We start from the raw sequence: 13,384 nt of genomic DNA, 5'->3' as shown, positions 1-13,384 counted from the left end.
GAAAGAGGAACTTTTAATGAAACCGTTCTGTTATGTGGTTGACTGTACTCATGGAAGTCAATGTTCTGCAAGATGCATTTTCATTATTGAGCGTTTCCATTTCCATTCCATTATTAATTCAGCGTTGCACCACACCACAGGGCCAAGAACTACACATAAGAAATGAACATATCCCTACTAACTGGCCACAGTAGACTCAACACATCCCAGCTATACACACAAATCCTGTGACTTATTTTCCTACAAAAACATTGTTTCTGGAATCTGCTTCTGAAATATTATGTTTGGTTTCTTAGCAATTAAACTCAATCCTGTATTTGGTTCAAAATTTAAAAAAAGGATTCAGAAAGCTTGTTACTGAGGAACTAAAATCCATTTGTAAAATTCATGCACTACAAACTGTATCTGTAGAAATGTTAATTCAGTAAAGATATCAATCCCTCTCCCTGATAGAATGGGTGCAATGAAAAGGACACTGCTTGAAGTGACCTTTCACGTATAACATTTGGGCTTCAATCTATATCCATTATTGTAGTTTACAGTGAGTAAAATATCTGAAAGACTATTTCTGTCCCTATTACAAGCTATTTGTTTTTGTAATCCTGAACAAATAAAATATCTGGGGGGAAAAAAGATTAAGGGTTTTATTGCCGAGTATTGTGTCCTGTAAAATGTAATGAAGTTTTTGTGCCACACCTACTGAAATAAATGTGATTTAAAATTGAACGCTTCAATAGAAATGGCTGTGGCCTTCTGCTATTTAAATGAAGCAGGTGAAATAAAGCATTTTGCCCACCAAATATAGTCAATTCACTTTACAGTGCTTTGGGATGTCTCGAAGATGTGATAAGGCACTATATCAAATGGAAGTATTATTATTAAATGAAGTGTGGACTTTACAAATTTTGTGCCTCATGTTCCATCGCTTTGGGATGGCCTCCCGACATGAAAGTCACTATACACACATTAATTTGTTGTTGTTCTCACTTAACCTTGGCAAGCAGTGAAAGTTCACACCCACCTAGAGTTAGCAGGTAGATCCCGACGTAGGTCTGTAGTCAGACAGGGCTCTATCTCGGTGATTACAGCATTAGGCCAGAACAAGTTACACTCGTCAGTCAAATGATTTCTGCCACTGTAAAATCAGCTTTAACACCCGTTTATGTGATCAATTGCTTTGACCTCATGGGAATGATTGTTGTAACAAACAACGACCCTTTTATAAATGCGAGTAGGTGTGAATAGAAAGGTGTTTTAGAAGGAAGCAAAACGTGTCTGAACAGTAAGATCCAGTCATTACAGAATCAAAATCTGTGGTTTTATACCTGTGTCCTTTGGGAAGATGTAATTGTCCATCATTGCCAGGAGTCACGTCTTGCAAATAGACTAATCGTACAGTAATTAAGAGTCATATGGGATGGGCTAGGATGGTATTTACTGTTTTTTTATATAAACAAAAGTTAATTTCAACGTCAAACATGAATCTAGGAGCGACTTCAGGGACCAACTCAAAGCTTTATTAAAAATAATGCTTACATTTGGTATAGCAGGATGTAATACAAAGTGCAGTGACTGTATTTTGTGGGTGAATGCAGCAGGCATTTTGCAAACCAATGTCCCACAAACCCACAAACAGCCTTGAAGTAAATAACCTATGGTTTATTCAGGATATTGTTGGTCAGGACACTGGGAATCCAATGACACCAGAAACAGTTAGTAATCTTGAAAAATTTATCTTGGTAGAAATCAACTTGCTTACAGGAAATCAATACACCAGGGAAATAGTACACCTGTAGACACTTTCAAAAAAAAGATAAATTCTGCATAATTTATGAAGATTGAAGAATAACTGAAATGTTTATATGGATTTAGGAAAGACGGAACTGCATATTAGCAGGATGTGCCTGTAGAAACTTTATGATAAGGTTCCTCAAAAATGACTTAATGCAAATTAATGGCCAAGGGTTCAAGGAATAGGAAAACCTCAAAATTAACTGAAATGTGCCTTAACAACAGAAAATAAATGATAATTATAATAGAATTATTCAAGCTCAAGAGAGTGACTAATTGGCTCCCCACAGAGAATAGTCCTGGAGCACCTATTATTTATAATCTTCATATATGACCTTAATGAGGGAATAAAACGGTAGCTGTATTTGCAAAACAAAAAAAATTGCTTGGTAGAATGAAATTTATTATGGACTTATACTCAGAAAACCTTTTAACTCCTGGAAGATTATTAGTTAATGTGATAATGACAGTACTACACAGGGGAAAAAAACATTAAAGAACAGATTAAGACTTTGGTTTATAGCTGATAAACCTTTGGGACTTTTCTAAAAAATTAAGAGGTAGCAATCGCCACTGCTAATTGCCACAGTGCAAAACCAAAAACATAATGCTGGAGAAGCAATAATATGCTCATATCAGGAACAAGTTAGACCAGCAATCAGATGCATCCAAATTAGGTCCACAGACCTTCAACAAGGCATTGGAAGTGATACAAAGGGAAAGAATAACAATTCTAGAAATACAATGGTTGTTTTGTAAGGTCAGGGTGAGGGAGCACAGATCATTCCAATTAGGAAAAAGGATTATAAATTATTTGAAAAGCTAAATGTATTTAAGGCACTCATTCAAAACTCTGCTGCTCGCATACTGACCCCGACCAAACTCCGTACCCATATCGCACCAGTTCTGGCGAGGCTCCACTGGCTCCCCATCACCGAACGGATCCACTGCAAGATCCTCACACTCAAGTTCAAATCCATTCACTCCTTGGCACCTCAAGCATGTTATAAAAATGTAAGGAAACAATGGATAAAAGGACACAAAGTGAATTAAAAACTGTTCAAAAGATAGCCCAGGGTGAAAAGAAATAACTGGAGAATAGATTGCAAGGAATATTAGGTGGAACAGAATTTTGATGTATATTCATCTTAAACAAAGTATCTGTATTGAAAATACCTATGATAGTGGAAAAGTAAAACATATGGAAGAAAGTTGCATTTTTATTAAGTATTCATTATAGAAAATGATGACATGAATTAGAGGAACAGGAGGAAATCTGCCTTCATGGTGAAATAAAGATTATTAATGAAATGGTCATTAAAAATACGGCACTAGAACATTCATAAAACAACAGAAGCTGATGGAATGCGTCCAAGAATACTTTGGGAAACGAGAGTAAGTTAAGCGCTCCATGCCTAACATTTTTCACAGCTCATTAAATATGTAGTGGTACAGAAAACTGCAAAACACCTAACTTTTTTTTAAAAAAAAGGTCAACAACATGATCTTGGGAACTGTAGGCCTGTTAACTTACATCCACAGAGGGAAAAATGTTGGAGTCCACCCACAAAGGAAGTAACTCAAGCATAATTAATAAGAGTAAAGGCAGTCAGTCAGGAAATTTTTGGGGTTGGATATAATGTAAGTTTTGGTTTTCTGAAGGCATTTGATGAAATGCCTCAAAAAATGGACAAAAGAGGAAGTAGTACATTGGTTAATAACTTGGCAAATGGTACAAAACAAAGGCTAATATTTAATGATCTTAATCTGTCCTAATTAGATACCTGACACTCACAGAATTGTGGAAAAGTTTTGTCCTAAAAACTATGCAAGAAACAGCTTCTATATTAAGCCTCATTTAAGAATTTACAAAATACTGCAGTGACAAATTTTAAGACAAACTGACCTAACAGACTAACACTAGATAGAATTTCAGATCTCTGGTGCTCAGCAGTACGTTGAGATCCTCTAAGCCAGTGGTGGCCACACCCTTGGTATGGCACGCAACACATTTAAAAAAATAACTCCAATAACAGTAATAATGACTGGATCCCCCGCTGAAGTGACGTTATTGCCGCACAACCTCACCCCAAATGCCAACAAGGTCAATGGTAGCCTGTGAGCTGAAGCATTAGAGTGTGGGTTGAAGTTTAATTGTTTGATCTTGCAAGTGTTTGATTTTTACACCCAAACATGTTGCTTAGTAAGTTCCGTACGTCAAAAAGAAAATATGGAAAGGACATTGCGTTGAGAGAGTTTAATCCGGTTTGGGAAGAACAGTTCTTGTTTGCACAAAGGAACAATTTCAAAACCAGTGGGCTTGGTTTGCAATGCTACCTAAATAAATATAGTGCATTTTAAGCAAATACATGCTGAATTCAATTCAAAATAAAACAATGGTGGATGAAATTGCGGTTTCCCAAAACACGTTATGAGAAAGGTTGATGAGATGTCGAGTGATGTGTCAAAGCAAATTATATTTTCTATCTCCATCAGTAAGTACTTTTCATTTATACTGGATGAAAGTTGTGCTTCTACTAACATGGCTCAGCTCAGTGTCTTTGTTAGGTGTATCAACGGAAACTTTTATATAAACGAGGAACTTCTTGGTTTACGTTTCAATCTTGTTTCAATCATGGGAGTGGATATTTTTGAAGAACTAAAAAAATGTATTAAAGACAATAAGCTTGACTGGTCCAAGTTAGAGAGCATTTGTACAGACAAGGCACCTGCTATGATTGGAAAGAGATTCTTCAGCAGGTTTATGCTTTAAGTGTGTGTGTGTTCAGTAATCAAACTTTATAACCAATTTTGAAGAATTCAAAGCAAATCCAAAGAAATGTAGTGAACATAGTCCCCTGAGACCTTTACAACTTCATCAAAAAATGATTAAACACCTTGGAATTTTTATCTACTTCTGGTACAAAAGATTTCTTTGCCCAGAACATTTACTGCTGATGCTCTGAAATGTTATACCTCTAAAGGCTACTATTAAAAATGGCACATTTGAATCTGGAGGTCACTTTTCTTTGTCTTCAGACATCTATAAGAAAGAACAAATGTATTAGTGATGCACTAATACATATGAAACAACCAAAGATTTGTACAAAATCTGTATGTATAGTCACATAATAGATTTGTAGTATTTTCATATCTCCAATACAATTATGCATAATTCTGTTTTTCTAACCAAAATATATTTATACATTTATTAACGTACCTGGTTTTAAAACAGTTTAGGATACAACAGCATTGAAAAAACATTTGAAGACTCTCAGTTACCACCTAAAAGGCACCTGGATATCTGTGCAAAAAGATGTGTGTTGGATGTTGGACAACACAGTTGACCTTCCCCAGTCAAAAAACTCCAAGAAGTAGTCATTCAATATGTTTGCTATTTCTTGTTCATTCTTATTTTTAATTCCCTTTTGATCATTTGGGGTATTAGCTTCCTCCCTCAGTACTTTCCCACTGCTATGTTCTTTCTCACTTCTCATGTGATAGCTACACTTTCCTTATCTCGTTCTGTTCAGTCTTCCATTCAGCTCAGCAGACATCCTCTGCCCTCTCTGTGTAAATTTTCCTTTGTCATCCCACTAGGGTCACAAATATCTAATGGTTCAGCTTCTATCCCTGAATAGTAGGTATTTGGGTCAGTCACAAGATCCGTGTAACAAGAGATGCTCTTTGTAACTGTTGACAAATGTGAGCCAAGGAGCAGCCATGCAAGACACCGACAAGCTCAGAGTCCTTCCCACAAGGGCATTCCCAGTTTATGTTGGGCTGTTTAAAGTACCACCTTCCTCTCACTCACTATTATTGCCATAAAGTTATCCTTACTTTGGCCTAGCTGTGGTCTGTGGTAAATTTTAAATATTATCCTATTCCTTTTCTTGTTTAACGCATTTAACCTGAAAACTCTTTTTCTCATTTTTGTTCAGTTTCCATTTGGTGTTAGCATCTCGATGTTTATCAAACCAAACTTTTAAAACATAAGATTATCCCCCATTAGGAACATTTCTCCTTTTAATATACAGATGTCAGACATGCATCATTTAAAAGGTATACTTCTAGTTGAAAGCGTATTCATTTTGGCTAACAAAGAGTTCGATTCAAATCTGTAATCACCTAAAATCCATGTTCTTCAGAAAGCCAATGATTTAACTGTGAAAGTAATCCAGGGTTATGTAATCACAGGCAATGATAGATGATTTCTGAACCTATAAATATTCATGAACATACTTTTCTCTCTAGATATGAGACTGAATTTATGATTGCAAAGATTTTACTGTCAGCCACCTGTGGAAGATGTATTCATTCTGCCCTCTTTCAAACAGTTTGAAAGGAACATCAATGAGTAATGTTTTTAGTTTACTCACCCTCCTTCCAGTTATGTTTGCCATCAGAAAGTCTGCCTTCCAGGATAAATACATATTAGTACAATGTGGCTGTGTGCCCAGATGTAACAGTAGCTTGTTTAATACTCAATTCAGGATCTCATGAAGAAGCCATAGATTGCACAGAAAATTCAAATAGAGCAAACCTTTCATTAACCTTGATGTTGGACAAGAAGCCACTGAATTTTCTTCCTTTGCAGACAGGAAACAGGCAGTGGTGCCAGACATACCCTTACCATTCTGTTTTATAGTGCCAAATCAAAGATTTTCATCAAGTTTCTGCAGGGCATTTATTGTCAGTGAATGGCTCAAATAGCATGGATAAACTTGCAATGCTCAAACTAACAAGGACATATGGCATAATTTCTATTGAGACAATGACTTCTCAGCTAAAGCACTTTACAGACTCATCAACCACAACTATAAATAATAATCCTTGCATTTGATATAGCACCTTATCATGTCTTCGAGACGTCTCAAAGTGTTTCACATAATATACTGCAAAGTGAATTGACTGTACATTTTGTGGGCGAAATGTGGCAACCAATTGTACAGCAGTGTCCCACAAACAGTTGTGGATTGAGTGACCAAATTATTATTTTTTTTTTGAAGGATTATTGCCCCTGGAAAAGTGAACGGCCAATTGACTAACAACTGGGTTCCTACTTACTGTTGGGTAAACTGAAGCGTGTGGACTAAACAAACTTATTGAACATTTTGCCCTCCTGGGAATCAAACCTAGGTTTTCTCATTTGAGAGGCAAATGTTCTAATCAACAAGCTACAGGACTCCACAACTAGTGTGATTACTTTCTAAATATCAGAATTACTTATGCTTTTTAATCACATTCAGCTGGGTTCTGGCTTCTTGGAGATGTAGATAGGAAAATTTACTTTTGAACACTCTTAGGTCATTTTTAGTGATAGTTCTGAAAAACATTTCTGGGTTCTTATCACAACTTGCAAACTGTTGTCACAATAGTCCCAAAAATTTCAATTTACTGTTATAGTCATACAAGTCAATCATTCTACATATACTCAAACTCGTAGAACTTGGTTTCTCCAAGTAATTACATTTTCAGAATTCACTATTAGGACAAGATGCTGGACAGTCAAAATATCTTTTCTTATTTGCAAGATAATTTGATTCCACAGGAGCAAACTACAGCTATTGATTTATCAGAATACATATGCATGACTTAATGAGGCAAAGGGTTATATATTTTTTCCATAACTTTGCAGCACCAGATTTATGAAACAATAAGAGAGGAAATACATACTAATATAAGGAGGACCTTTTTTACAAAGGGTTGTTAAGATGTGTATAATGCCTTGGCAGGATCAGTGGATAAGACAGGATCCATAATAGCTTTCAAGAGGGAGCTGGATAGATAGCCAAAAATGATTAGTTAACAGGGGTATGGGGAAAAAGCCAGATGAATAAGACTGAATGGATTGCTCTTCCAAAGAATCAACACAGACACACACACAATAGGTCAAATGTGCTGCAACGTTCCATGGCTTCATATCCATCAAAATACTTAATCATAATTATGATCATTAAATACTATTTTTCATGTCCAATAATCTTACTTGACTGTTTAAAACAATTCCTTTTTTTTTAAATACCTAAGAGATAGAATATGCTCCATTACTTGCTTTGAGCATTGTGCAACATCAATTTACACTTATATATAACATCTTTCACACAGGAGAACATTCCAAAGCAGTTTACATATGTTCAGCACAATATTCAATACTGATATTTTAACATCAGATTTTAAACCTCTAATGCTTAGAATAGAATTTTGAGCTAAAATAAATTATTTTATTGTCCTGATTATGTTGGGCAAAGCAAAACATCACATTTTGTACAGCTGAGTAAGATTTACTTACTTTGTTGGATCGAGAACATGAAAGGCATTTATTTCCAACTGGCACTTGCAGAAGAGAACTTGCCAATCCCATTCCAATTGGTATGAAATATTTGCTGAGCTGATGGAAAAACTACCCTTTTCACTCTGATATGTTGGTTATAGTCGAAAAGCAGACTCTTTATAGAGAAAGTCTTGGTGGATAACCTCCTAATTTAAGCAGCATGCATCACTTTGAAAATTGGCCTAGTCACATTTTTACTGGAAACAAAATGTGTGAAATGTATTGCAGGTACTGCTATCTAAAGGACTGAAAATTTTCAAAGCAAAGAAAACTAGCGTTTTCTGATACTTTGCCTGAAATTCTAGACTTTGAGAGATTGGTTTTAAACCAAAATGTCCGTAATAACTTGAATAGCCAGTCAGGTACACAGGAACTGATCACCCATTTTAGGTCTTCTATTTTAAGACTAGCATTTCACTACACAAGTTTTAGAAATCTAATTATGTGACTGTGACATTATTTATAATAATAATTTGATGTAGGGCTTTATCATGTTTTCGAGACGTCTCAAAGAGCTTCACAGAATATACTGCAAAGTGAATTGACTGTGTATTTTGTGGACAAAATGTGGCAGCCAATTGCGCACATCAATGTCTCACAAACAGTCGTGGATTGAGTGACCAAATTATTATAATTATTTAAAGTTTTTTGAACGGATTATTACCTCGGAAAAGCAATCCGTCAATCAACTAACAACCGGGTTTCTACTTACTGCTAGGTAATCAGAGGCATGTAGAGTAAGGAAACTTGCCTAATATTTCGCCCTGCCTGGGAATCAAACCCGGGTCCTCTCGCTTTTGACATGAGTGCTCCAGTGAATATACTACAGGACTCCACATTTTCTATGTGGAATCCATTTATTAGAACTCCATTTATCTATCTAAATTTGGTTAAACGCTGTCCTCTTAACCCCTGCCTCACAAATCAAAAAAAATGTGCTGAGAGTGCTGGGAGCCAAACCAAAGTTTGCTTTTGAAATTTCTTCAGATTCATACTTTCTGCTCCACATCGCATTGATCAGGGCTATAAAATTCTCCCATTTTTGTGTTTTGCATTTGCACTCAAACTCTAGTTTTTTTCAATATTGTATCGGTCAATACAATGGTTGGGCCCATTTTAACCAACCGTGGTCAACCAAGTCAGGTGTGATTTGTTTTTGCCTTATTTATTTTGATTGAGTGGAGTCAGGAGCATGCTATAGCTACAATTCTCACTGATGAAGCTTCTGTTTATAGACTATGTTTTGCTGTTGAATGCTGCCAAATCCACAGCAATTTGGTGCCAAACATGCAGTATGAAACCCCCTACTATTAGAGAATAGGTTGGCGTACTGCAAAAAATTACCAAGGGCATAAAATCAAGTACTTACAAATTTGTTTGTGGGAGAAATTATTAGTTGGAATACAATAACCAATATTTTCAACAGTGCTAAATAAATTTCGATATATTATTTATTTCTATTCAAACGGGTAAAATCCAGAAGGAAAAAAAGAGCGTACACGCTGCTTTTCCAGCTTCCAGGTTACATAAAGCTGGCATTGCAGTTGACAAAAGCAACCAAAACCTCAACAGGAATTTTCCCAGGAAGTCCAGCTTTAAAAAAGGTGATTAACACTTTCTAGGTTTAAACCACTTGGGTGTGATTTTCTCCATACCAAACTCCACTCCCCGAATGCCCCAGTCCTTGCCAGACTGCCCAGAGAGGATCGACTTCAAATCCCTCCACTCCTCTGCACCCCCCTACCTCTCTGACCTCCGCTCTTCTCACAAGTGCCCGTTGTCTTCGCTCCATCGGGTCTGGCTTCCTCCTTGTCCCCTGAATCCTCCGCTCCACCATTGGCCGCCGTGCTTTTAGCCACGATGCCCCGAGGCTCTGGAACTCCCTTCCTCACTCCCTTCGCCTCGCTCCCTCTCTTCGTATTTTCAGGTCTCGGCTAAAGATCTTTCTTTTCGACCGCGCCTTTGATCACCTTCTTCCCCCTCCCCCTGGCTCGGCCCCAGGATCCTTTATTGTGAAGCGCTCTGAGACGCTGTCCGGCGTAGAGCGTGCTATATAAATCCAAGTTGTTGTTGTTATTTAAATAATTTCTTACAGATAGTTAGTTAGTGTATACTGTATGCTATTGTAAGATTTATTTGCACCAAATGCACATTTTTATAGTACAGCAACCTGGTTCTAAAGTCAAGCTGTTTATTTTGCACATTTGGTGGCAAGTTTCCATGCTTTTGGCACATTCCACGAAAAACACTTGGTGCACAGTATAAACCCAGCATCTGATATACATTACCTAAAAGGTTTTAGTTGTTTCCTGAAGCTCTGGGTTCAATGTTATTTTTCTGTTCTGAAGCTTCTATTTAGTTGAAAATCACAGATCATGCACTAATTGTAAGTTTGCACTCTCAATTTCCATCCTACTTTTATTTTGTGGGAGCTGATAAGAATGATAATAATAATAATAATCCTTGCATTTGATATAGCGCTTTTCACGTCGGGAGGACGTCCCAAAGCACTTCACAGAATACACTGTAAAGTGAATTGACTGTATATTTGTGGGCGAACGCGGCAGCCAATTGCGCACAGCAATGTCCCACAAACAGTCGTAGATTGAAAATGACCAATTTATTATTGTTTTGGGTTTTTTGGAGGGATTATTATCAGGCGTGTGGAGTAAGGAAACTTGCCCAAGGTTTCGCCCTGCCTGGAATTGAACTCAGGTCTCTCGCTTGCAAGCGATTGCTCTAACCACTGAGCTACAGGACTCCACAATGATGAAGTTAATTAACATTTATTAAAAAAATCATTTGTGCGGAGATTTTACATGCATAGAGAAATCTTTCTGTGTTTAATAATAAAATAACAACAATGGGTTTAGCTGAGCTCCTAGGTGCAATTGTGATGGTCTAAAACCAATTTGGTTGAACCTACTATTAAGGTGTGCTCAGAATTCTCATTTGTTTGCTTCATGGTCTGATTTAACAATTTTATTTTGATAATACTATATATTAAAAAATTGCATTCACGCGCAAGGATAAATAACTTCATTTAATGCCACAAATTGTACTTTTTTAAAGATTTATTTCAACTATGTGTACAGTTACATGATGTACAGGTTGGTGTTAAAAATTACCAAAATTACATCCAAAGAGTTATCAAATAAATGGAATTGCATGAGTTATAATATTACAAGAAATCACATGGAACACTATGTAAAGAAAAGGTGATATTATGTATTGGATACGCCTTCACTGTATTCTTCTCACCTTGTAATAAAGATGTATGCAGGGAGACTACAGGTGAATCAGCCTTGAGATCCAAGTTGTGACAACTGAAGGATGGAAGAAGTAATAGTTACACATTAGTGGATGCAAATGATGCTGAAATTAACCTGGCAAGTTACCTGTTTATCCCCACTGTAAGCCTTCCACACATTCCTGCTTTCCTTTTTAGTCTTTTGTCAGGAGGGAGACAACAATGCATATGTGGGCAGACGGAAATAGGGTCCCTTGATGAACATTAATATTGATTTCTACACTGCACAGTAGGAGGAACAAATCCAGTAGAAGATATTTTTTAAATTTTTTTTTACCTCAACTGATGAATGAATAAGATAAACTATTATCATTTGATCCGAAGTAACATTTATTTCACATAGGGTAATGTGGATCCTTTATTGGCAGAAATTGAATTGATACTGGCTAAAATTATTTCACTCATAAGCTCTTTTAGTTAAGAAACAAGAATTTAACATATTTGTTTTGATCAGTTTCATGCTCGTTCTCAATGGGTAGATAAGAGCTAGCTGATGGGAGAGTACAATGGGGAGGTAATGTGTTGTGCATTGCTAGTACGAATTTGCTTGATATATGTTTTATATTCAGATCACATTGGTGAAAAGACTTTGTTCTAAAATACTGAACTGTTCAGCATTTGAAAAGGCAGGAATCGTGTCCTAGATTTACCCAGCAAATCTGTAATTGTCTTATTCCAGTATCAGTTCAATTCAGCAGGGCCTGTTGAAATCCAATTACCTGGCTGTATTGAAGGGACAATGGGGTGATATCTAATTCGCCATCACAGTGGTATCCTTGGTTAACTGGTAAAGATTGAGATCATATTATGTGGACAAGTTTGACATTTAACAGTCAATAGTCCTTTCCCGCATTAAATCTGGTAGGCAGGTACTTTACTTATCTTACTATTTGCTGCTCATGAAACTTATACATCCTCCTGACGTGAAAGGCGCTGTACAAATGTAATTTTGTTGGTGTTGTACAATTACAGTGCAACCTCCATTACTACGTGTGGTCTGGGACCATATACTTAGATCCTCTTAATAAAACAAAGTACCCTGCAGGGGAAGCAACATTGCTCTCCCTTGGTGTTTTTTGCATTTGTGTAATGTGTAAACAGCATGGGTAATGTCACTTTCAGCTCTTGTAAGTTATGGGCAAGAAGGGCCCTTGATACCCCACATCAACAACACATCTGTGCAGCGAAAGTAAAAACAGAGATGAAGCAAAAGTCAGCTATTATATAAGCACAGAAAGCTGGCTGATCTGTGAAAACTGGAGTGTCTTATAAATGCATCACTTTATATCAAGGACAAAAATCTCCTACATTTAAAAGTAAATGCAGAGCAAATAAAAAAGGAACAATGATGAGCGGTGTATCATACGCTCAGATAGCTAATATTTGCCCAATCTGGTATTTTCATGCATGTATTTGAGTAAACGACATGATATTATGCAGATTTTTGTATACTTTTGAGAAAAGTGACAGAATAAATGACTGTGCTTTGTTTGTTATGAGTGAATGTAGAACCATATTACTGTCTAATCTTTTATCCAGCACCATATGGTATCACTTACTAAATAAACAAAATACGGTACCTGTTTTAGGAACTGAGTGGCATTGAAAAGTTCACTGCAGCCATAGATCACATGTTTACCTGGTTTGTTCTATTAAAAAAAACAGAAGAAATTAATTTATTTCTCAGTCTCATAAAATGAAATTATAGCTGAAGTAGTTAGCAAACAAAAAGTTGCAACAGTGAGAAAAAGTTTTATTGATGATTGTTTTAGAATGTTTTATCACATTATTGATCCCAATAAATGACTCAATCATCTGGTGAAGACTATTAAAATGAATGATTTATCCACTATTCTCTATATTATCACTAAATACTGACCTTCTAGTCTATTCTGAGTAGGGTGTTAAAACTGAACTTCTGCACAGACTGCAAATTGTGCTTCAAATAC

General features: G+C 36.4%; 1 protein-coding gene across 1 annotated transcript in view; it reads right to left on the bottom strand.

Moving 5' to 3' along the window:
• Nucleotides 1-11,184: 11,184 nt before the first annotated feature.
• scfd1 (sec1 family domain containing 1) overlaps nucleotides 11,185-13,384 on the bottom strand; it is a 46,116-nt gene continuing 43,916 nt past the window's right edge. The window contains exons 24-25 of the mRNA XM_042337886.1: nucleotides 13,016-13,084; nucleotides 11,185-11,451 (exon numbers count right to left, since the gene is read on the bottom strand). Coding sequence (XP_042193820.1) covers nucleotides 11,425-11,451; nucleotides 13,016-13,084 — 96 coding nt within the window. The 3' untranslated portion in view covers nucleotides 11,185-11,424. The remainder of the gene's footprint in view (nucleotides 11,452-13,015; nucleotides 13,085-13,384) is intronic.

This window comes from Callorhinchus milii, unplaced genomic scaffold (genome assembly GCF_018977255.1).
Source record: "Callorhinchus milii isolate IMCB2004 unplaced genomic scaffold, IMCB_Cmil_1.0 Scaffold9, whole genome shotgun sequence".
Taxonomy (NCBI): Eukaryota; Metazoa; Chordata; class Chondrichthyes; order Chimaeriformes; family Callorhinchidae; genus Callorhinchus; species Callorhinchus milii.
This window is presented reverse-complemented; position numbering and strand designations above follow the sequence as displayed.